We start from the raw sequence: 26,136 nt of genomic DNA, 5'->3' as shown, positions 1-26,136 counted from the left end.
TAGTATCAAAATGGTTGAGGGAGGCTGGGTCTGCTCTAAAGTTTCAGTGCAAGTTTGGAGCACCTCTGGCGAAGTCAAGAGAATGATGGCAGCCTGAAAACTAAATTTGCTTTAAATAGAAGAATCTGTTCTAGCAGCCTTATGATAGCAACTGATTAGGATTGGGTTTTCTGGGGAGGCTTACACAGCCATCCCAGATCTGTCAGGTGAGAAAACAGGACTTCATGCAGAGATCGCAAGCATTCACCTTCCACAGACCTTTAATCTTGATTATAAAAAATAAAAGCATCTGGAAATATGTCACTATAATCTCTAGTCATTCATTTTGAGTTTTCAATTTCATAGTGGAAACTGTCCTTTGAAATATATTTTTAACTGCTGAATACCTGTGATTATTTTGTTCAAGGCACCTATTCGTTTAAGCAATCTTTCCTACAATGTTTTGTAAATAAAAAAAGTATTTTTTTAACAGGCTGATTCTACGTTAGGTTCACCTTAAATGCTGGTTCTGAGTCTCCTCTCCTTTGCTCTCTTTTGGTTCCACAAGTCATTTTCTGAACTCGATGGGGATATTTGAAATGGGAAATCAAGATGTGAAGGAAGATGCTTGGTGTGGTTACTGCATGGCAACACACATTCCAGCTCACAGCTAATTACAGGCAATGCTGACATCTGAGAGCTGGGAACAAACTGGGATGTTAAATCTGCTTATTTGTACAGTAAAATCTTTTCCACAAAGTATTATTTTACTTCACAGAGCCAAGGGCAGTCTGCAACATCAACGTTAGTAGAAATTTAATGTTGTGTTAATAAGGGATAGTAAAAGACAATGTAGCATTATTAACTTAGCATAGAGAGAGACCATGGACCAAAACATTAATCATAAGCATTCCTCTATTGACCTCCCGAAGGGCCAGACTCCTCCAGCTAGGCTTATTAATCCCCATGGGAATAATAATATCCCATTTCAACAGTGAGAACCAAACACTTGTCTTGGTTTTAGATGATGGATGGCCTAACTATTTTTATTTTTTATTTCTTTAAGAGAAATAACATCCCTCTCCTTTTTTGAGATCAGACAGCATGGTAACAGGCAGAGTCTGAGAATCTTGCTGGATGGGATCATTGGTGATGTACTGAGCACTCCCTCTCATAAATACCAAGTTTTCTTTCTCTGGGCAGTTTATTTTCATGACGCTATTTCTAACATATGGAAAGTTCATTGCTTAATATAATATGGCCAATACTTCCCTCTCCTGTATGTTGTATCCAAAAGTGACCTAAACATGGTGAAATAATAACCCCACATTTAATATTATTGTAAGAATATCAGCCAGCTGTAGCAGATTTTCCAGAGGGTATATTGACAACTTGCATATGTGTTTGCAAATATACTGTTTTCAACTTCTTTAAATTATATACCTTCATGGCTAAAGTTTGTCAGAGGAAATACTCATGGCCTACTTATTTTTGCCAGTGTATAAAAGGAGGGAGTCCTTGGCTTTTCTGGAATAATTTGGATGTAAACCTAAGAGAATCAGGCTCTGCTTCCTCTAAAGCACTTACTGATATATCAGCAAGGAATGGGCTAGCACAACTCTTCAGTAACTCATTTTTAGTCCACTTTTTAGAATCATAGAATCATAGAATCATTAAGGTTGGAAAAGACCCTTAAGATCATCGAGTCCAACCGTTAACCTATGACTGCCAAGTCCACCACGAAACCATGTCCTCGAGCACCACGTCTACCCTTCTTTTAAATACCTCCAGGGATGGAGACTCAACCCCTTCCCTGGGCAGCCTGTTCCAATGCCTGACTACCCTTTCGGTGAAGAAGTTTTTCCTAATATCCAACCTAAACTTCCCCTGGCACAGCTTGGGGACGTTTCCTCTTGTCCTATCGCTTGTTACTAGAGAGAAGAGACCGACCCCCACCTCGCTACAACCTCCTTTCAGGTAGTTGTAGAGAGCAATAAGGTCTCCCCCCAGCCTCCTCTCCTCCAAACTAAACAACCCCAGCTCCCTCAGCCGCTCCTTGAAAGACTTGTGGTCTAGATCCTTCACCAACTTCATTGCCCTTCTTTGGACACGCTCCAGCACCTCGATGTCCTTCTTGTAGTGAGGGGCCCAAAACTGAACACAGTACTCGAGGTGCGGCCTCACCAATGCCGAGTACAGGGACACTATCACCTCCTTGGTCCTGCTGGCCCCACTATTCCTGATACAGGCCAGGATGCCATTGGCCCTCTTGGCCACCTGAGCACACTGCTGGCTCATGTTCAGGCAGCTGTCAACCAACACTCCCAGGTCCTTTTCCACCCGGCAGCTCTCCAGCCACTCCTCCCCAAGCCTGTAGCGTTGCATGGGGTTGTTGTGACCGAAGTGCAGGACCCAGCACTTAGCCTTGTTGAATCTCATGCAGTTGGCCCCAGCCCAGCGATCCAGCCTGTCCAGGTCCCTCTGTAGGGCCTTCCTACCCTGCAGCAGATTGACACTTCCACCCAACTTGGTGTCATCTGCAAACTTACTGAGGGTGCACTCAATCCCCTCATCCAGATCATCAATGAAGATATTGAACAGGACTGGCCCCAACACTGAGCCCTGGGGAACACCACAGTTGACTGGCCGTCAACTGGATTTGACTCTGTTAACCACCACTCTCTGGGCTTGGCTGTTCAGCCAGTTTTTAACCTAGTGCAGAGTGCACCCATCCAAGCCGTGAGCAGCCAGCTTCTCCAGGAGAATGCTGTGGGAGACAGTGTCAAAGGCCTTACTAAAGTCCAAGTAGACAAGATCCATAGCCTTCCCCTCATCCACTAAATGAGTCACTTTGTCATAGAAGGAGACCAGGTTAGTGAAGCAGGACCTCCCTTTCATAAACCCGTGCTGGCTGAGCCTGATCCCCCGATTGTCCCGCACGTGCCGCGTAATGGCACTCAAGATGATTTGTTCCATGACCTTCCCCAGCACCGAGGTCAGGCTGACAGGCCTGTAGTTCCCTGGATCCTCCTTCCGACCCTTCTTGTATAGAGGGGTGTCACATTTGCTAACTTCCAGTCATCTGGGACCTCCCCGGTTGACCAGGACTACTGATAAATGATGGAGAGTGGCTTGGCCAGCTCCTCTGCCAGCTCCCTCAGTATCCTCGGGTGGATCCCATCTGGGCCCATGGACTTGTGAGCATCCAGGTGGAGGAGCAGGTCAGTGACTGCCACCTCTTCGACAACTGGGACTTCATTCTGCCGCCTATCTCCATCTCCCAGCTCAGGGGCCTGAAAACCCTGAGGATGACCAGTCTGACTACTAAAGACTGAGGCAAAGAAGGCATTAAGTACCTCAGCCTTCTCCTCATCCTTCATGGCAAAGTTTCCCTCTGCATCCAACAAAGGAGGGAGATTCTTCCTGGCCCTCCTTTTGTCGCTGATATATTTGTAAAAACATTTTTTGTTATCTTTAGCGGCAGTGGCCAGTTTAAGTTCTAGCTGGGCCTTTGCCTTTCTAATCTTCTCCCTGCATAACCTCACAACATCCTTGTAGTCCTTTTTCCAGCACCTGTCTGCTTCATAAGATAAGAGAACAGAGCTGTGGAAAAGGGATATGTGCTGAAGCATTTCCCATCTCAGGTTTTTCATTAAAACAGATTCCTTCTTTGCTTTTCTGGTATCTTTATTCCAGAGAAATAATTTCTTCATCTGTTCATGCTAAACGTTTCTGCTTGCTCTTACAAAAATAGTAAAACTGCACATAAGCTACAGAGTAATATTACAGACAAGTTTTTCTATCAGCAAATGTGTTCAGTTCTCTCTTTCTGAGGTGAGTAAAACAGTACAAGCCAGATCCTCTCCCAAGCTAGTGGGGTATAATAGGGAATATAACTAAATCCCTTGCTTCTGGACTTTATTAGGATAAAATGCAACCATTAGTAAGCCCATGTGCATTTTGCTGTAGCCCTCAGAAGCCCATATCAGGTGATTCAGCAACAAAAACAGCTACAGGAGATTTCTTCTCATTCCCTGACCTGTTACCAATCAGTTCCGAACTTGTGGCCATCTCTTGGCCTGTGACAAGGGTTTGATGACCTATCCTTGCACGTAAAAAAATCTCCCTTTTAGTTTGAATTGTATTTGGGGGTTGAGTGGAATAGACAGTTCAGGGGTTGAACCAGGCATGTTGCCCTGAACAGCAGAATAATAACCACATGTATTTTCTTCACTCTGCCTTTTCCCACTCAGTTATGTTTATGTCCTATGTTGCTAAATCTAGTTGGAGAACAGACATATTTGCACTGATTTTTATGCATCAGCTCCCACACAAACCCAGCTGTGCACCAGCCCCAACAGAGAGTCCTTAATTTTGTTCTCTCCTTATGTAGGAGGCAACATTTTTAAAAGTATTTAGCTAGGTGCCATGAAATGACTTCATGGAAATTGCATGGTTTCAAATATAACCCTGAGGACATACACAGTAAGGGAGAAAGGCATTCCTCCTACAATCCAAGTTTTGGGAAGGTGGAGAATGAAGGCTGGAGGTACAAATCCAAGGTCCAGGATCAGTAAGTCAGTCTGCTGAGCAATATCTCTCCCTTCTTTCAATGCAAGTCTTCTGGCTGAAGTAGTACCCGGACCTCTCAGCCAGTGGCATGGGTCACAGGACCCTGTGCAATGCTTCAGGCTCCTGCAAGGGCTCTGGGGGAACTGCAGGCTGTCAAGAAAATCTGCTTGGAAAACAAAGCAGAGTATGAATAAGCCTCTTTCCCTCTGTCAGAGGAGAAGTCCAGATATAGAGAAAATTTTTCCAGCAATTGGGCTGCGAGAAGACTCAATGGAGACAGCAAACATGGCTGGGAAGCAGCACCTGAGAGGAGGGCCCTTGTGTTTAGAGCAAATTAAAAGCCAGGATCTGAAGTCCATGGTAGATCATAGAGGTGAAGGAGGCAGAGCTTGTTGTTCCCTATATAATTTGTAGGTAAAGCTTGAAAGGGTTAGCAAAGAATCTCTGGTTTGTCCGAACTTACGCTATGGTTTGTTTCATGGGTGTTAACAGTACACATAGCAATGACAGGAGAAAATATACAACCCTTGTAACCTCTGCACTGGCGTTTTCTTCTGGGTGCCTCCTATGTGTGCTCAGTGCAAGTGTCTGTCCCAAGAAAGTGTTGTGCAGGCAACGCGCGTGACTGCTGTCATGGACGACCCTCATACATTGTCTCCACAGGCAATGCAAGTGTGATAGAAAGCCTTTTCCTCTGCTTGTGTTACAGGAAATGCTTTCAGCGTGCTTCCTCATGTCCTTTAAACCATCATCTAAAATTCCCGCTGTTGTTTCCATCGTTTCTTTACCCTTTCTTGCACCCTACAGGGTTTCTGCAGTATCAGCTCTGATTGCTGTATTTATATTTTGGTACCGCATTAAACAGCTAGTTTCATTTGTTACCCCATGGTGCTTGATGCTTTTTAGCACAAGTTCAGGCCTGAGAAAAATTAACTATTTGCATTTTCACTAAAATTTATGCAATTTCTTCACTCATTTATTCACATGGGACTGGCCCTGCCAAATATTGTAACATTAAAGGAAGTAAAAGTGATTCTACTTGGAAATCTTACAGAAAAGTCAAGTCATACACTGACTCCTTGAACAAAATAACAGCTGCAAAAAGCAAATGACACAGGCTTTAAAATGTTACCATTGCAAAATTATGAGGAAATTGTAATTTAATTATGTTTAATTATCTTCCATTAGAAGAAAAAATAATCTGCTACACAGCATTTCTAATGTAATTGCCTCAGCAAGGAATTTTTTTTTGTGGAAGTGTCAAAATGTCAATTATACATCCATACACCTGTGCTGAAGAACTGATTTATGTATGCTTAATCATTCAAGAAAATGTACTATATTGCACAAAGGAGATAAAATCAGTCAAAGCACGTGAAATTGTTTTGCTGTCCCACTCTTGCAAAATGGAACAACTCCCATTTTCCTAATATTTGATACCACTGAAGCCGTAACTAAAAAAAAAATCTCCTTTTGCAGCCTGTGCTCTTCCCAGTTGACATGGGTGATTAGTATATAACAGGAAGGTTTCTGACACTTTAAAGACTTCTTCTGCCAGACCTCAAATGAAGTCCTTTCTGTTCAATTGTCTTCCTGAGAAATATTATGATCAAGGTAAATCTGAAGTCTCAGATAATCCTTATTTTATTTCCAAACAAGTCCTTGGCACTGGAGTACATGTATAGGTATAAATGAAAGATGCAGCTCAGAGAGGTCATGTGAAAGCAGCTGAGACAGAACTTCATCCTGAATATGTAAACAGCAGCAAATACCGAAAGTGAAAACCGGGTGGAGAAGGGAAAAGACAGAAAAGAAAAGGAAAACGGAAGGAGATTTTCTCTTGATTTCAAGCTGAACCGGGACAGTTCTACAAAATATGAGAAAGGTTTTTTCTCTCCCATTTCCCTTACCTGTACCATTACCCCCATTAGATAACCTAGTCTGGTTTTGTAGTCTGAGAAAACTGAGCTCTAGGAATCTGAGCTCTGGATATTTAGTTTAAACTAAATGGACCTACAAACCATTTGGAGATTTATCCATCACTGAAGCCAGAAAATATGAAAATGATCTATCTTAGAGTACTTTGTGTTCTTGACAGGGAGTTCTGGGGACTCACTGTCTTATTGCATAATATTGGACACTAGTAACAAAACATCTGTTAGCAGAGAATGTGAGCTGCAGATAACTTTTGCAGATATTAAAATGACCAAGAAATACATATCCTTGGATACTTAAAATTACTTTGGTAAAATAGTACGGAATGGTATAGCTACACTGGTAAGATTATGTCTTGCATCAAGGATTCCAAATAACATAACATAACCACAAAGATTATTCCTAGACAAGCAGACTATGAATGTTAGTGATAAGGTAAAATTAAACTACATGGGATGTATACCTGAATACATACCATACACCAGATACAATCCCATACATTCAGATGCAATCTGTGTTTTCTCCTCCTTCTCTAAAACAACACAGAACTTAATTTATTTCATGGCATCCTCGATATTATATTTAATGGCACCCTCAAGACACTGACTTGTGTTAGGAGCAATGTGTAGCCACCAAGGTGAGCTCTTCTCTCTGAGATAAAGAAGATGGTCCCTTTTCTGGGCCCTGGTAGCCCTGGAAGTGTGGTAGAAGTAGTCAGATGAATGCTGAGGACAGAAACTCCCATTAATTTTGGGTCTTGAGCTGGGACTAATTGAGCTTTTTCCTCTTGCTACAATGGGGCAAAAGCGAGGCACAAGGCAGCTGTGTCCTGGAGGGTTATGGGATGCTGTGAGTGGTGCCTAAGGGTAAAGCCCAGGAAAGGGGAAAAGACTTGCAGGGTTTGTTCACAGTTTTCTCAGTCAGTTCAGAATGTAGTTATGGAAAATGCCCATACCCTTTCATGTGCTGCAGTCTCTCTAACTGTAAAATGAGAGCTTACGCATTAAAATTACTTTGAGACTAAGTACATGGTTTGCAGCACGCTTTGCGAACGTCAGTTGAAAGTATCACAGTAATGCAAACAAGTGTCTGACTTCATACAGTATTGTAGGCTCCCTAGTCCAGTAATAGCACAGATAGGCATGGCCTTTTTCATCATCTTTTGCCTTTAAGTTCCTAATGTACAATCAAACACAGAACTACTTCATTTTCTGAACTCAAACTATAACTATAAACTAAAAAAAGCTATTTGGTTTGTGCTTTTCTTTTCCCTAGGAAAGTTGTAAAATACTTAGGTAGGCTATAGCAGTCTGGCTGTTAATGATCTCTAAGAAATTACTGGCAGTAATTAAAAATTAATGTTTTCCTGTATCATATAATCAGTAATCAGAAACTGCTAGGAAAAACAGTGGTGATGTGAAATCAGTCACCATAATGTGTTTTGACAGGTCTCCTCGTTAAGAAAATAATTACCCAAACCACTAAATATGTAGGAAAAAAATATCTTGCAAGTCTGGAAAATGATGAGCATGTTCCTTCTAATTTTCATCAATTTTTTCTATGAAATGGAAGAATCTTCTGAAACATATCTGTAATTGCAGCTAACCCTCCAAAGTGAGGTATCCAAGTCTGTTATTTCTAGTGCCAAAACAAAACACATAGTTGGCAGTCGAACAACACCCACCCATAAAGTACATATTGGTCAAAAGTAGGCAATTCCATTTTGACTCCAAGGCTCGCATCCCATCCTTAGCTCATCACAGATGGGTGCCTCATCACTCACAGCTGTCTGAAACGCCCAGATATCTCAGGCAGAACAGGGAGTGAGGAGATTGCATTGTTTGCAGATCAGTATGAACTTGCTTTTTTTGATATCTATTTCCCACTTTCACAAAACACTGACCTGATTTCCAGCATTATTCATGATTATCCATTTTTAAATCTCTAGTGGGAGATAATCTCTAACTTTCACTATGGAATCAGTCTCCAGGCAAGGGAAGAAGGTCCACATGGTTTAGGATTCCTTTGTGCCACTCTTTCACCTCTTCCTTCTTCTTCTTCCCATGTGTTTTTATCTGTAGAAGGGATTCTTCACATTATTCTTCACTTCTTGGCATCAAAAAAAATCAAAGTGGTTATAACAAACTTGGTTAATCCTGTCCTTGAATTGTCCAAGGGATGAGGAATTAATAAAACAGAGGTCAGTGTTGGCTAATAAAATAGAATTCAATATTAACTTTGAGCTGCTGCTCTTCCAACTGTAGATGCTATCAGTCATCCATATCCACCCTTAGCATGTTTCAGAAGATCTTTTGCATGCACAGATGTGATGTTTCACCAGGTCCGCCTCTTCTTGTGTTCTTCTGGCAGCACTCGTCTGTCATAAAAGCACACAGCAGCCCTATCTTATGAAGTCTCTCTCTGATGTCCCATTCTGAGCAACTTCATATGCTAGTAAGGAATAGATGAAAAATGCACAACCCCACAAACAAATAAAAGAAAGTAGTAACAAATTGGAAGGCAATAAAAACTGGTAACAAACAAACAAACAAACCAACGAAAAACCTTGGATAAAACCCTGATCAGGGAAAAAAATGCCAACAACTGTGCCAAGGATCTGCCTAAAAGAACAAAAAGACTCCCATCCACCAGCTTGCCATTGAACAAAAACTGAAAATTATTGGGCTCCTGCAAAAAAAGCTATTTCTAAGAAGATGAGATGTTCATGCCCAAGTGTGAAATAAACACCTTCCACCCAAGGCAAGGATTGATCATGGGTGGAGCATATGCAAGACCTCAGGAAATGCATAGCATGTTCCTCTGATATGGATGGCCTCTGGCAGTCGCATGGATATCCTGTGTGTTGTTATGAGGGTTATGGTAGTACATACAAATTTTTTACACATTTTCCTGCTGGTTTGGTAGGGGGAAAGAAGAAAGTTGTAATCACAACTTGTCACTTGCCTGACTTGCATTTTAGATGCTTTTCATATTGGCAGTATTTAAAAGTGTTGACGGGTGACAAATTTGCAGAAGTTAGAGATGGAGAAGGCCTACAACATTGTAATTTCCATTCTCCCAGCAGTGCAGGACCATCTCTCTTGCTCATTTCCTAGAGACTTACCAGGTCTCTTGTCCAAAAAGTGTTCCTTCCACTTTGTGAGTTTATTCCATACTTGACTAACTACCATTGTCAGGAATTCAAAGTGAACTCAAACTGAACCTAACAAAACCTTTTCTTAGGGCTCAAAATACTTAATTTGTTTTGTTTTTCTTTAATTTCCATGCATCTCTGAGTTGCTGGTATCTTCCAGAAGCAGAAGTTCCAAATTTACTTCTGAGAAGACTTTTCCTGGCCCACCAAAAGCAGAAGATACAGGAAATTGTATGAGAAATGTTCATGTAGCTGTCAACACAATTTCCAGGCTGGAAAATGAGAAGAAACTTTCAGAAAATTGACTTGTTTCTCTGAAGAAATTCTTCTCAGTCTCATGCATGAAAATGATACTCTAAGTAGTTTTGTATGTGAGTTTTGCAGTTAAATGTTACAAAGGGGTACTTTGACATTTTTATGGTCTGTTTTAATTAACTGAAGCAAAATCTGCTTTTCTGAGTGATTCATTTATCCTATCAACCTTTCTATTTTTGTAAGATTAAATCAGGAAGTTCGCATTAAGCTTCCTTTCCTGGAATTCCAGTTGAACATTATTACCCTTTGTTTAGACTGTATCACTTATTCAGCTGATAAGAGTAGACTATATTCCACTGGTGATACAAAGATTCAGCAATTTAGATCCCTTAAGTAGCATTCTATATTTTCCAGTAAATGACTGCACCTCTACATGCTTCAGGAAGCTCCTAAAAATGATGACATTTTTTAAACTTACAGACATGAAACTGTATACTGTTACAATGATGTGTCTCAGCAAAGCGTACATAATTTTTTTTATCTTTGACTATAGGAGGCATGTTATAGCTTTGCATCATTTAGTTCTCATTGCAGTCCCACAGCTTCATCATGATCTTCAGGACACCAAAAAAAAATGGGTGAAAGACTAGATACTGATTCTAAAAGAATAAAAATTTGGAGTAAGGCACACATTTTAAACTCTGAAGTAATTTGTCACATTTTAAACTTTGAAGTTGTCACCTGAAATCTTAAAATCAAGGTGCATTCCTAAAGGAGGCATTGTAAAATGCCAGAGATACAACTTCAAGCAGGAATCCTAAGCAAGATTTGTAGTTTAGGTTGTTGCAATGATCCTTAAAATCTATGAATAACAGTGATGTAAAAATATACATACGCTCTTTAATTCTGGACTGTTTTCTGAAATTACAACTATATACCACAAATGTGTTTATACATGAACATGTTTGCTGACTGCATTCTTTGAAAATTACATTTGTTTTACTCTGTAGTATGCTGGAACCTGGTCATATACATGAAAACTGCCTAGATTTACAATGTATTTAACTTCTTAGATAATTGCAATTAATTTGATTTACTTTCTCGTGGAGTTGTTTTTTGGGTTTGTTTTGGTTTGGGTTTTTTTTTTCCTAGGACAAAGTCTGGCTTTGCAAACAAAGAAAAACACATTTGTTCTTAAGCTAACCCCTGAATTTCTTGTTACATTTGCACCAGAAGCAGGTAACGCTCCAGTTATGCTTCTAACATAGTCCAGCTGAATCCCAAATTCTTATTTCCCAGGATTTCCTCTGGTGACTGGATCCAATTTGTCTTTCAGCATGAATTAGAGTAACAACTCTGCTTCTCTCTGCCGCCAAAGGTATCTGACATCATATTTACCTATACTCATAAGTGAGGGCACTAATCTATAGCCTTAAGTAGGGGGTAGATTTTCCAAATCATCTGAAGTACATGGGAGCACAGTGTGATAAGTATTCCTAAATTGACCCCCCCAAAAAATGATATATAATTCTCTATATATTTATACAAGAGACAGACAGACAGAAAATAGATCTTTGTATCTTTTTTATGTATTTTTATGTTCTTACATATTTGTAAAATATGAAGTGAAATTAAATCTGCAGAAAAAATACTTTTCATCTTCCCCAAATCTATCAATATCTAGTTCACTTGTGTATTAGGCAAAATCTCCATAAATAAAAGTAAATCATAAAAAGTTAATTATTTGGTTATTTGCAGAGGACAAATAACTCATATTCATATTAACTTACAGGGGCCTAAACCTAAAAGGGTTCATAAAATAACTTAGTGTCTAACCCTAATTATTGCAAACAAGGATCAAAAGAAGAGCTTATCAAAAGTGGAGACAGTTTATTTCCATCTTGGAACAAAGGACAAAAGACACAGTGTCTTGTCCTTTCCTTTGAGGTTTCTCTGTCTGCTCCTTTCCACTCCCTTTCCTGATAGGCTGCAATGTCTTGATGGCTGATTTGTTGACTAAAACACAATAATCAATTCTGGGGAACATGTCAGCTACTTATTTTTATAACAGGAACAATGGAAATAGCATCACATTGTTAATAGAGGTAAAAGTGATTAAAAATACCCTCTTGAGTTTTCCTTTCTAGCTCCCATCGTCACAATGCACTGGAATTGATCCAGAACAAACTATGACTGTAGAGACACACATTTTTACAGGAATCGGAGAACTTTGATTCATCTTTAGCCTGTGAAGGAATGCTTGTCTTTTAAAACTGCTGCCATATGAACCAAGAATAACTAATTAGCCTTTTAATGCATACATGTATTTTCAGATTTCTATTTCAAATCTAAAGCAAAATAGAGGTACTCATTTCTAAATCGGTCTTAAAAAGTATATTTGTTTCTTTACAGTATATGCATACACAGTCTATGTTGAACTACTACAAAGAAATCTGACTAAGAGCCTTTATTTGCTAACACTGCAAATTGCAGAGCCACATTCACAAGTTTGTGGCATCACATGGAGTTTGCATAGTAGCATGTTCTGAAAACGATACTGAGTAATTAAGTATAGAACGAAAAGGACATGACACTCATAGGTAACATCTTTAAAAGATATATCAAATTCATGCATAGAGAAAGTTGCATAATATTTGCCTGGCTTAAAAAAGTAGCATAAAGTTCTCCAGAATTTGAAACAGGCACCGAAAATTTTGTTCCCTGTCCAACAGAGAAACACTATTAAGCACATCGATGCAAATACCCCTAGTGTGTTTTTATTTCCTTATTAAAAAAAAAAAAAATCCCTGTGTTGATTTTGAGGATATCATATCCAGTATAAGCTTCTTGATATAAAGATGGCTAAGACAAAGATCATTCAAATAGGTGAAACCTATTTCAGTGTTACAAAGATCAGATAAACAGTGCTTGGTACACTCCTTTGAGACAAGCCACTCATTCAGTGCCAAGTATTATTAGAAATTCATTTTCTTAGCTGACACATGGACTTTTCATGCAGAGAGACCATTATGAAAAGCCTTGCTGTTCTGAGAATCTGTACTTTGATTTCTGGCATTATCAGCCAGATCAGAAATAGTAGGTACAAATGGCCAGAGGATAAAGCATCAGCTTTTCATTCTTGAGAAGCTGTTCTTAATGGAATGAAGCGTTTCAAATGAAGTGTGGTTGAGATCACAAAAATGGTCTGTGAAAGAGCCTGAAAATCCATCACCTAAAAACTAAGGCCATGATTCTGCAAGCATTTCTGCACTCAAATTTCAATATACCCTTCAACACAAATAGAGTTGCATACATGAATTTGTAGGAATGAGGTTTAAATTCCTTTTTACCCTGAAATAAACAAAGCCCTTTCTAATCAAGGAAGGAGATCATGCAAGATGACAAATATTATTTCAAGACAAGCAGACCAACCCATCGTAATTGTCTAAGCTTTCCATTATGCTCTGCCCTACATTATAGAGTAGCTATAAAACAGTAGGTAGCTCTCAATTTTCTTTACATCATACTCTGTGTGCTCCAACAATTTGTACCCTAACATAACTAATTGCTATATAAAGCAATTCTAGCGAAATTCAGCAGGATATTTGGAGACCACTCTCTTTCCTGTTTCATTTACTATGTTTGTTCATATCCAAGGGTTCTGAGCACTGGGTATCACTTACCTCCATGGAAGCATTAAATTAATTGCTAGATTTGCATTAGCTGTACATTGGCAGATACGGTTTGCTTGGTCACAGTTCACTCAGTCTAGCAGGGATCTCATCTCTCAGTCTTCCTATATTTTCCTTTTGCATTCTAGATTCCCAGTTCCTCCTAGAAACTAGATATATTTTTCTTTTGGTTTGTATGCTTTTCCCTTTTCCCTCATCGGGGAACACTGTTCAACAGTTCTGGATCTAATGTTCCGCCTGCTCTTACTTTCATTGGCCAAAGGAAGAGGAGGTGAGGAAAAGAACTAAGGAGGGCACTTCTACCCCTCCCAATCACTATTGGTAGCAGCTAGCTATGAAGAGGGGAAAGAAGAGGAAGAGAGAAATAGAAGGAAAGGCAGTGGAAGAAAAGAGGTGAAGAAACTGGCAGCAGGTGAAAGAAAGACCCAGGTGCTATAGACACAAAGATGAGAAACACTTATTCCAGACGCAGAGCTCTTTACATGGCTTAGGGAAAAAAAGGTGTTATCAGAAGGTCATGCAGGAAGCTATTCTGCCCTTTGGAAACAGATGGAGCACCCAAGAATCCTAGGTTAGCTAAAAGCTTGCCTTGGTGGGGAATAGCTCGCTATCTCAGACGCAAAGCTCAGGATGAATTGTCCCTGTTCTCGTTCTGTACGCTAGCCAGGAAGTTTCCCACGTGGCCCAAATCTCACAATGAAGTCAGCCAACTTTCTGAAATGCAACAGATATAGCAAAGGAAATAACCTACGGGACTCTTCCGATACCTGTCTAACATAGAGGTGAACACCAGTTTTTGGTTTGATTCAGTTTTTACATATTGGCAATCACCTAAAATGCTTGTCTTTGATATAAAACCAAAAAATTTCTAAAATATATGTTTAAAACTTATAACTTTCAAGACAGTCTATGATTTTGGGTTATCTGGCTCATAATTTTTTGACACGTGAGATTCTTGCACCCTGGGCCAAGTGGGATGTGACTTTTATTTCCAAATAGTTTCCAAAGAATTCAATTCACTTCATCAGCTGAGAAATTCCATATTCTGACCTGTTAGAATCTAAGTTTTCAGAATGTTTCAGGATGTTTTTTTCAGGGCTTTTTCTTAGTGCTCTCACTGATTCACATTAAGGATATGAGAGGCAAGCATGTGGTTTCTTAGCGCTTAGGTAATTAAGTTTGTAAGGTCAATATGACATGCATGACAGATTCTAAAGAGCTACTGGTAAATCAGATGGAAAGTTCTGCATATATACCTTTCAAGTCATTGTTTATACTTCCTGACTAAAAATCAGATGCCAGGAGCACTGTTAATCTTGAGGTTTAAGAGACCTTCTGTATCTGGAAAAAATAAAGATTCCTCAGCAAAGAAAATTGAGACTATATCTGTACTCTAATGCTGCTCATGAGAAATATAATTCTACTGAGTGATGTAAAGGCTCTTGTTTCAAAGGAGAGAAAATTCTGGTTTGAGCATGAAAGGTGCAGGACGTCCTATCACTGTTAATCACTTGCCCCATTGATCCTAGCACAGGTATGTCCCTGGCTGCCTTGAACTCTCTGAAGTTGTGATCAAACAAAAAGCAGGTTAGCTGAACTGGACTTTTTTCTCCTGTGTTACTTTTCTTAGAACAGATCCTTCTCATTTTAGAAGTACAAGACCAGAAATCATTCTTGTTGGCACCACGTTATAAATAATGTTGTTCATGCATTTAACTGGGGTTCATGAAGAAATAATTAGGTTCCATATCTACTTAAGGCTTATGGTTTTGTATCACCCATCACATATGTTAATCAATCTTCAATAAAACCATCAGAAACAAAAGACCCAAAGAATCCAATGGCAAAAAGATTTTAAAAACATCAGAGCTGTATCTGTTCCATGTATGCAATTTGTCAGATCCCCACAGGGCACATTACATTACCAGGCAGCTGGACACTTGGTGGTGATGGAGGAAGAAAGGGGTTCTTCAGGATGCATTTGTTGATATACTAAAGGCATTGCACAAAAATGTGAATTTTTTGCTGTAGAATGATTAAGCCTGTTATCTGGAAGCTAAATCTGCATTACACTAGAATAAATTGTTCGTGTTTAACAAAGTTACATGGGTAGCTCCTTAGCCCTTGCAAATTACTGTGCTACCACAGGCCTCAAAAATGACCTTCTACAACAGCAGAGAATCTGCTTCATTGCATTTTTGATTTAAAAAGAAAGAGAGAAAAGGGTTTGTTCTGTTGCTTTAGTGACAGAACTGTTGTAAAGTTTAATATAACAGCCAGGTAAGCTCAGTTTGTCACATGTACTGGACAAAGAGGTTTAGGTAAAAGCATTCTCCAATCACTGCTACCTGTCTTTGCGTTTTGAAGCCTGATGAAAAAAAAGGCATTTCAGAATATGAGAGGTCCCTGATTTTTTTTTTTTGCTTTAGAAAAAATAATGCTCTTTCATATATTCCCAGTAATAAGGAATAGTAAAAGAATTTCTTTTTTTTTTTTAATTCAGAATTTAGATATTTAAAAACTGCTGTGGGCTAAGGTTAGATATAAGAGATTTGCTCTCTCATGAACAAATTCATTTACCATGTCTGTTTGTAAAATGATATGAAGGCAAAAGTAAAACCTCAGAAACAAGCAGAGTAAAAAAGGTAGCCCTTCATAATGTGACAGTGTTGAAACATGAAAGCAAACTAACCGCTTTCCATGTTTCTTTTTCTTGTGGTCATGTAATAGAATATGTGTCTTTGTTTTTAAAACACGCAAGCTCCTATTAACCTGTCAGTCACTTCTATGTATTATATCATGTTCAAAAATAATATCATACAGTATTCTCACTCTCTGTAACATGCTGGCATAAAAAGAGAAATGTAGCATGGAGTAGGAGGAAGCATTTTTCAGCTAAACTGGCCATCCATTTAGAGTTCATAAACCTAAATTTTAGAGTGACGAATGAACACCCCAACAATTCTGTTACTCCTCCTAATCCCCGTCAGATCTCAAATCTGTTGACGAAGGCCAAACAGCCACTTCTTTCTGCCTGACCCTCTCCCCTTGCTATTGCTGGCTCTCATTCAAGTCAGGATCACATTTATCTGGGTAATATACACCCAATAAATCTTCTCCAACTCAGTTTGTTCTTGCTGGCAAGACAGCTAGCTTCCCCCTCCACTTCTCTCGTCTTTCCTCAGACATCATTATGGGTGTTGACACTCCAGCAAGTTACTTAAGGTGCCCTTAAGTGTACATGCAGACAGTTACTTAAGGTGCCCTTAAGTAACTGTCTGCATGTACACATCTCCCAGTAAAACACAAGGTAATTGCTGCTGTAAGCTGTTTTTCAGTTGCAATAAGCAAGAGCATGGGCATGGACAATGAAAGAAGCAGTCAAACTGGCAACCTGCAAGAGGATTTTTATTAGGCACAGTATCAGCATAATAATCTCATACAGCACTTTCCACAGTACATCTCAAGGGCTTTGCAAAAGAGGCACATATTATTCTCCCTATTCTATCTAGGGAAAAATGAAGTATGAGAAAGGGAATGGATAGACCAAGGCTGCCCAATACGTTAAAACAGGACAAGACTGCAGATAGGTATTTTGAGTCTCAGTCTAGTGTGCTGTCAAGAACAGGACCAAGAAGATTATGAATCTATCCTGACTTACACCAGGCCTGACTTTGTTCACTGGGCTTATTAACATGTGTTTTCCTTCTTCCCTGTCTCTGTATCTTCACATTACATTAACAATAGCTACTCTATATGCTATAGTATCAAGCTAGTACCTCCCCTGATGAATGCTGTGGTGAAATTAGCCATCACAGTGTATGTGTTCCAGTCACCAGAGTCATCATGCTTTATTGAGTCATGGTTTTAAAATGATTTCCTGAGTCCTGGAGATTCCCCAAGGCTAAAACAGTGGCAGTCTTTCACATAATGGGTCAACTGGTCCAGGTGGATGCATGTGCTTATCTCCTCCAGAGGAAATAAGCTTAATGAATATAGAGTTCATTTAACTAAAAAGCCTTGGATCACACAAGATGGAAGATGGAAGTAAGAAAAACTTTGTTCTTGAAAGGGAATTTTTCATTGTTCATAATTTTTTTATTTACTATAATAAAAAAAAAAAAAAAAAAAAACCAAACAAACAACTTACTTCCCTTCCCTTCTACTCCTTTTAACCTCAGCTGGGCACTGCATGGCTGACATGGTCTGTCCCAGAGTATCATGCTGAAAGGTCTAGCATCTCATGTGTATTATAACAACACAGCTGCTTCATAAACCAATTTTAAGCACTGTTTTGACAAGTTTGAAGCACCAGTCTTTCAGTTTTCATCTACTTTAGTGGGCAACTTGCATCTTACATCTTGTTTTAATGAAGGTTACTGTTGTCTCTCTGTGAAAGCTGACCTTTTTTCTTCATCAGACTGGAGGTGGTGCATGCACACAGAATGAGATTTTTTAAAAAAAAAAAAATGCATCTCACCACTGGAATGCCTTGGAAACTGGTCGTTTTAAAGGTGGAAGGTAAAATTTATTTGCTTAAAAATTAAGAAGGAAGAGTTGGTTGACTTAGTAATGATATAGCTGCTGAGCGAAAACAAGAGCGTTGGTCTGAAAAAAAGACCTCTTCTTTTCCAGGCAACACAAAGCTGAGATGTATATCCTGCCTCCATTATACACCATCATGAAGCTGTTCATCTCTTGATCATTCTGTAATATATATTTTGAGTAAAAGCATCCTTTGTGCTGTCTTCCTCTCCCACTTCATTGCACACCGCGACTTGTAAGCACAGAGGAAGAGAAGCAGGGGTGCGAATCTGGGCACAGCCACCACCATTCAAAGGACCCCCACAAAGAAAGGAGAGGGGCCAGGGATGACTCCTGGTGCCACGGAGCTCTGCTGCCACACGGCCACCAAGTCAGCTACCACAGCTAAACCTAGGGATGGTGCCTTGGCAGGGACAAACTTTTGTTACAGCTTTCTCTAATGGAGTGTGTTAGAGTTGGTCCCCTGTGACCTGCACATCCAATAGGTCTCGCTGACATGACCACTTCCACCACATACATGCAGAGGTTTTAGTCCTGATAATTTCAGGTTCGGATTCCTTGTTGTGAAGCAGTGATCAGTTGTGGATGCTGTCTTTATCAGTAAATGAGCAGTTATTCTGAATTTTTGCAGTAAAAGGAAGGAGGATTTTTTTCTATATGCCACAAGCTATGTATTTATTCTGGATCATCTCTGAGCCTTCATCACAGGTTAGAAATTCTAGCTACTCTCATCTAGCACTTCTTCTAAATAAGCTTTAGTTTACCCAAATCTGCTTTCCCTACTTTCTTGAAAGTTAAATTCAGTTGGTTATTTTTCCAAAGGTGAATCGCTTTTTTTAATGTAAAAATATAGCCTTTCATTGAAGGGAAGGCAGACCTATTAACAGTAGAAAATTCTGAAGCCTTCAAAAAATAAATCATCCCCAGTGAAAGCACCTTAAACACAATATGGAAAAGATGCTCTACATCTCCACCAATTTCTATAAACCAATGGTATTGCATCTAACCTAAGAAGCTTACCTTCTGTGTTTAAAATTGAATGAAAATATTTATTTTCTCTCCTCCTCCTATTTCAGTTTATCTGTATTTATATTTTACCAAATTGTATCTTTGTCAAACTACATAATCAATTTTTATTTCTCATCCTTTTGTGCATTCATATAATAGAGCCTTTCTTAAGAACAGTATGAACCTGGTAATTTCATTTTCAGCCTGAACTGTTGAACTCATGGTGTTTTAGGGCATTAAAAGCAGACAAAATTATAGAGTTCACTTATCGTTCCTTTTAAAACAGTCATTATATGCACCACAAAGAATAAGGCAAAGTTAATTTTCTTTATTATTTACTGTTAAAAGAAAAGAAAAAAAAAAACTAACTAACTGTTGCCTGGGATCAAATACAAGTAAGAGTCCCCTGTACATGACGAGCTGGTAATATTTCTAATACTGTTTATTTCTAAAGGAAGATTTTTAGAACAGAGAGCCCATCAATTACAAGCAGTAGAGCAGCACCTATGTTTATGCAATATAATGACTTTACGGTGTATTTTGTTAAAAAGTACTTTGGAAAGATGTTTTATTTCATGTTGTGATCTCTAGTAGGTGAAACAATAGCTTTCCTTCTCTGAAAGCAAGGCGCTCTTAATACCGCTTATCTCTCAGAAGTGATAGTGCAAACACTTTTTGTTAAGAGGCCTGAACAATTAGAGACTCCTTTAAATAATTACTTTTCAGTAAAGTCAAGTGCTAGAAAATGCAAACTTAATTATTTCGCTGACAATGGTTGGAACATGAAGGTCCTTTTGACTGTGGAAATACTATACACAAATACCCCAGTCGACAAGGAATCCAAGCCTAGAGCCAGAGGCCTGGAAACTCGGGCTGTAACTGCTCTATAATCTATCATGCTATTGCTAAGAGGATATTAATACTAGCGTTTAGAATTGCAATCATGTGTCTGACAATCCTGTGTTTGTACCAGCAGGTCAGTTGACTAATTATGAATTGGGACTTCTCTGTGTACTGCACTATTTAGAAGAAAAAGCATGACAAGGGTACAGTTAACCATTAAGGCATTTGGGCCTGGGAGGGAAAACAGAGGACAATCAAGTCCTTATTATTAGATGCCATCCTGCGAATCACTCCCTTATGCAGTTACAACAGAAGGAGAATTCACCTTTTAAAGTGAGTAATTGTGCCTGTCGGGCAATCCTTTACAATTATTTTACCATCCAGCGAGAGCTCATTGATTGCATTAAGGATAACACTACTCCACAGGAACAATTCTCTTAGGCAGGCTACTTCTAAAATCCTGCGTCTCTGTCAGGCAGCTGCCTGCTCTTTGAATAGCCAGAGAGATAAAGAAATAAAAATATTAAAGGCCAAAGCTCTACCGATTTCACAATGCTCTTTACAGCCGGATGAGTGATTAGGGAGGTTGTAGCCTGCTAAACACCCATGCCTCAGGTGGAACGCTCCTTTGAGCACGTTTTACAGCGAATGTGGGACTGGTGCCTTGCTTTTCAGCTCCAAAAATATGCCTGCTTAAGCAGCCCTATAGAATTCCAAGTTAAAATGCAAGCCAGAGAGACTGCATGTCTTCAAGGGTTGATAACAAACTAGAATCAAAGCCTTTCTCTTTCAGATTACCAGCAAGAATCTAATCCAGGTCAGTGATAATCCTCCGGCATCTATTTAGCGATGATCCCAGCAGACAGACTGCTCCATCACAAAAGTCACTGGTTTTGACATTGCTGAGGGAATCCACAAAGACTAAATGAGGATGGAGATTCCTCCTTTCCTGTGAGAGCTGATTAGCTTGGCAAGCAGAACAGGAGAGCTGAACTAAAGCACGAATATAGTGTTTTATCGTCAGCATCATCAGCATTCATTGGCTATTTTACAAAGTGGTAGAGGTGAGAATGACAACCCTTGGTTTAACTACTGAGAGCTTCCCATCTTCTGTGTCTGGGCCACATTTGTCGTGTATTCACCGATCTCACCACTCACCCCTTTCAGGGTCCTCAAACAAAACTCTCTGACTTTAAATTCTTGTTTTGCATCTATCACACAACCCTCTCACTTCGGATATTACTTCACTGCCGCACACACCTCCTCCTCTCATTCTTAGCTGTTTTCAGTTCCCTTTCACGCTGCTAAGTCCTCCAAACCCTTCCCATTTTTTTCTGCAGAGTAAAAGTCCATTCTCTCCTTCTTCAAAAGCTTCCTGTGGGTCCTATACAAAAGGTTCCTATACAGAGATGCAGGCTTAGTCCAGGAAGCAGCCTAGGCAGTCCGTGTTTACAAGAACAAGCCCTGCTTTTTACCAAGGGTATTAACTTGACACACGGTGGTCTTCTGGTTCCAGCATTACCATTGTGATGGAAACACCTTAGTACCAGCATGCTTTCCTGCATGTTCTGGATAATTTTTTCTTTTTTTTCCCTTCCTTTTGAGGATGCTTATTGGAGAAACAATTTCTCTCTTTTCTAGAATTCAGACTCTGAAGCTCACGCACAATGTGCAGCCAGCATCTTCCATCTCTTGTCATGACTATTCTGTCACTTCCTAGTCTATCAAGTGCATAAAAGTATAGACGATACAGAGAGAAAGCCAATTAGACTGGGATTGCATTGTCTGTTCAACAGCTGGGACATAGCGTATGTCTGTCTTCTCTGTGTCAGAGTTAAGAATTCACATTCTGCGGGCGTGACCTACCTTGTAAACATATATCCTGGTGGCTTACAAGAAGCATTCAAAAATGCAGGTAAATGTGGCTATGCCAAAAAGAGCTGGAGTGAGTTTAGATATGAAGAGGTAATTGATTAAGCGGGTAACATATATAAAGTCAAGCTTGAAGATATAGTGCAGTTCCGTCCTCTTCTGGGCTATTAAAGTAAATTAATGACCTGGAGCTGTGTAGGGGTTTCCAGAAACAACACTATAATAGCCAACTGGCCACAGTTTGCAGCCTATAGAAGGGGGAGATGTTTACTCTTCAGCAAACTGCCTGCTCAGGCACCACGCTATATATACTCTATATCTGACAGATCATAGTGCAGAAATGACAACTGAATCTTAGAATAACACCAGTGAGTATAAAATACGATGTTGGCTTGGAAGAAAATGAACCAATCATAATCTTTGATGTGACCCAAATATTTTCAGAATTTCACAGTACTCTTTTCCATGCTGATAGCTTGGCAGCTGCTCAAAAGTAGCTATTTTGTGCCATTTTTAAAGCCCTGAATGTGAGCATCAACCCAGAAATAACCATTTGAACAATCTTCACAAAATATACAGGGGAGTAAATAGTGTAGGGAGTGACTCCCAGGCACAGAGCTATGAAGCCAGTCTTTGCTTCGCTATCTGCAAGCCATGCCTACGGCTGCGCTGTGGTCCCGATAGGAAAAACACTTGCTGGTTTCCATCCAGGTCCAGACGGAGACTTTGATGCTGTGCAGGCGTTTTCAACTTCTCACAGCACTCTTCGACATGCTGCCTGGGGATGGAGGCACCAGCATCCCCTGGCCACCCTGCACGGCTTGCTTCAGGCTGAAGGCTCAGCATCCCCCGTGCCTAGGGCTGCTCAGGCCTTCCCAACCTTTGCCAATTTTTAACACCAAGGAGCCACACTGCCTTCTCTATTAGCACTCTTCTGTACATACCCTGGAAAAAGTATTTAGAGCTTTGCTGACTGCTTTGTATAAATATCACTATCGTATAAAAGGCCACCGCAATAGCTGATAGCCATTAAAAATGACAAAGGAGTAAAGGGGACATAAGCCATTAGATCGTCTTTGACAGCATTACCTTTGGTCCGTGAAGTGCCCCTTGACGCCCCAGGCGTGCAACGAGGGGTGGGTAGGTGGCGGGGTGTATGTCGCTTTCTGCTCGTATTTATGGGTCGCGACCAGGTAAGCGCCTGCGCGGGCTGCGCCTGCCTGCGCGCAAGTGCCCTTCCCTGCGCGGCGGGGGAGCGCGGAGCGGGGCGCGGGCGCGGAGCGGGGCGGCCGGCGGGGCGGGCCCTGACGGCGGGGGCGGGGGCGCCTGAAGGGGCCGGGCGGCCGCGCCGCTCCTCCGCGCCGGGTGTCAGTTGCGAGCCGCCGCCGCGCAGGCAGGCAGGGAGGCCGGCAGGGAGGCAGGCAGGCAGGCAGCTCCGCAGTAGCCCCGCGGAGGCACCGCGGCAGGCGGGAGACCATGATCCTCACACGTAAGCTCGGGCTCTGCCCGATGGGGGAGGTGGTGGCGGCTGCGCGCCCGGGGGCGCAGGCTCCGCGCATCGCGGCCGGCGTTGCCGGGAGGTGCTTCAGGGGCAGCGCGGTGGGGTTTGGGGGGACGGGGGTCCCTCTTGTGTTATCCCGCAGCCCCCGGAAAGGCAGCGGTGGGAGGAGGGCGGGCGGGCTCCCCGCGGGGGCGGCGGCTGCCCCGGCCCGTCCCGCCGTGCGGTGCGCGGTGCGGTGCGTCCCCAGCCGCGGCTCTTCGCCCCGCCGGCCCGTCCGTGTTTGCCGGGGGGTGAAGAGCGCCCGTCGGGACGGGAGCAGCCCCAGGTGAGACGGGAGGGCTGCGGGAGCCCGGAATGACTTTTGTCGCTGGGAAGTGGCGGTGCGTTGCGGCTCTGGTGGGGAGTGCGGGACGAAAGGGTTAACAGCCGCAGGACCTAAGGCACGGAGCCGCGGAGGAGCCGCGGGCGCGGAGCGGCGCGCAGGATGCGGCCTCCCTCTGTGCAGGGCACCGTGGCCGTCTCTTCTCGCTCTTTTTTGATGTTTCGGGGTTTTTTTTCTTTTTTTTTTTTTTTTTTTTTTTTTTTCTCTCCCGGAGTCCTTGCGAGACGGGAAACGCCGAGTTTCTTTTGAAGTTCTTCGTAATTAGCCCGATGGCCTCCAGGAGCCCGGTGGCTCCCCCCGTGCGGCGGTGGCCAGCCCTGATGTCACCCCCGGAGGCTTTGATCCCGGTGGAGGAGCAGCACCTCCTGCCAGTCGGGATCACCCCCCCTCCGCCCCCTTCTCCAGGCAAACAGAAAACCGATGCTGTTTTCCAGGCGGGCAGTTCTACCTTCCCTGTCGCCCTCCCCTTTCTTGCAAACAGCCACCAATGACTGACTTACTTCCAGCATGACTGTGAAGTTGTTGAGCGACGTATTGCCATTAGCCTAATGAGCTCTATTGCTAGTTAAGGGTACTTACTATTGGTACAACAATCTTTTTTTTTTTTCTTTTTTTTTTCTTCCTCTGTTCTCTTTGGGTAAATCATAGTATTGAAGAAAGAGCTGCATTTAAACAATGTATTTAACTAGGTCAGGAGGTTCTGCCTGATGTGTCATAGTACTTAACACATGTGAATTGAAAGCCTGGGGAATGTAATTTTATCCTAGCCATCAATTATAGATGCTTTTATTTTTTTACAGGAGTAAGTGTGATCTGTTTCAATTGCCCTGCCCTGATCAAGAAATTCCCAGCAGCAAATCAGTAACAATGCTCTGAGTCAGGTTGTTTTAAGGCTGTTTGTAGTGAACTGCAGGAAGATAATAGACAAGCAGATTTCATACGAGCCTCTGCGTATGAATCTATCAACACTTCGGTGCCAGACTGATTCAGCATCCGTCTGGCAACCAGGCTGTTGCTGGCTGACAGCACAAGGAGTTGGTATTAGGCGCCTCTGGTGATTCCCCAGCTGTAGCCTGCTATCTTGTCTTCCAGGTATCCTTAGTGATGTCCTGTGGGCATCCTGATCCGCATCTCCGGTAGAAGCAACAAAAAAGAGAGAGGCTGAGGTGGCCAGGAAGTGGGATGGATGTCTCTCTAGCAAATGGGTTTGGGTTACTACTTCAGTTTGCCTGTGGCATCCTGATTAGGGCTGAGAGTCTTTGATTGCGGAATACAGTATGTGCAAAAGCAGATGTAGATATTGTTTTGAGAAGATCCCTTTCATCTACAAGTTCATAGAAATCAAAGCATTTGGAGCTACCTTTTGTAACCTCTAGGACTTCCTGATCTCTTTATCTTCTTCTAAAATAACTTGGTTTGTTAATTGATTTTTTTTTTTTATCAAAAGGAAGTGCAGATACATTGTTTTAAACACCATGGAGCTATTGTTAAATTTAATTTCTAAGTGGTAGTTAAAAGCAAGAATATATCTTGTCATGGTTTGCGTTTTAATTCTCAGTTGTATACATTCAGTCTAGGATTTTTAATTCCTGAGTCAGAGTCTTCCCAGCCAGTTCTGCAGCTGCCCTTGCTGGGCCAGAGAGAAAGACTGCTGCTAGTCATGGAAACTCACAAGTAGCCTGTGTATTTTGCCTCTGGTGGGGGCAGGAAAAAGGTACTGCAGTTGTCCTTATGCACTCAAATGTTTATATTAGGATTCCTAGAAGAAGATGAGAGGTGACTTGGTTTTACTTTTCTGGTTCTTCTAATTCATTACATTCTAGGCAATGGGTTGTTTGAGGCCTGTGAATTTATGAGTTCTGCAAATATTTAGAGATGCAGTTTGCATGATAAAGTTTTTTTCTGGTCAGAATACCACAGTATGTTATGTTTGGGCTTCTTTAGAGATTCAAACTTCTCTTCCAGTTCCCCTGCTTGGAGTTGTGCTATTGGCTTCAGCATAAACACAACTGCACCCTTGGCTGGCTAAAAGGGGATGGAGGAAGAGAACTCATGTGCTTAACAGGATGGTCCTGTACTGTAAACAAGCGCTTTTCATGCTTAACTATCCTTCCTAGCAACAGGAAGAAGGAAATGAGGCTATGCAAAAGGACCCTGACACATTTCAGACAATGCCAGACCCACCCTAGCATTCATACAGTATAGCCAGAAGACTTGGGGAAATAAAAATAACTTCAGATGTTTCCCCTTCCTTCCTGTGCATATTATAGAAATACAGCAATCAAATGATCTGCAGTTCACAGAAAACTTGCTGGTTTGGTCTCCACTAAGTAAGAGATGATGCCCCTATATAACTTACATATCTTTATCGGGTATCATATTGTTCTGCTTACATTCT

The 26,136-nt window shown here is 41.3% G+C and overlaps 1 protein-coding gene across 4 annotated transcripts in view; it reads left to right on the top strand.

Moving 5' to 3' along the window:
• DLC1 (DLC1 Rho GTPase activating protein) overlaps positions 1-26,136 on the top strand; it is a 234,092-nt gene that overhangs the window by 171,210 nt on the left and 36,746 nt on the right. Inside the window, exon 1 of one of the 4 annotated variants that reach the window (XM_087736639.1) lies at positions 23,213-23,344. The exons of 2 other annotated variants lie outside the window; for them this stretch is intronic. In XM_087736639.1, the coding sequence (XP_087592765.1) occupies positions 23,332-23,344 (13 nt within the window). In that variant the 5' untranslated portion in view covers positions 23,213-23,331. Of the gene's footprint in view, positions 1-23,212; positions 23,345-23,605; positions 23,682-26,136 lie in introns of those variants that run through there. One more of the 4 variants, XM_087736640.1, reaches the window with a different exon arrangement.

Source organism: Nipponia nippon, unplaced genomic scaffold, assembly GCF_047370975.1.
Source record: "Nipponia nippon isolate SJK-2023a ecotype South Korea unplaced genomic scaffold, ASM4737097v1 scaffold_6, whole genome shotgun sequence".
Lineage (NCBI taxonomy): Eukaryota > Metazoa > Chordata > Aves > Pelecaniformes > Threskiornithidae > Nipponia > Nipponia nippon.
The sequence above is the reverse complement of the archived record's forward strand: the minus strand, read 5'-3'. Positions and strand labels throughout refer to the sequence as shown.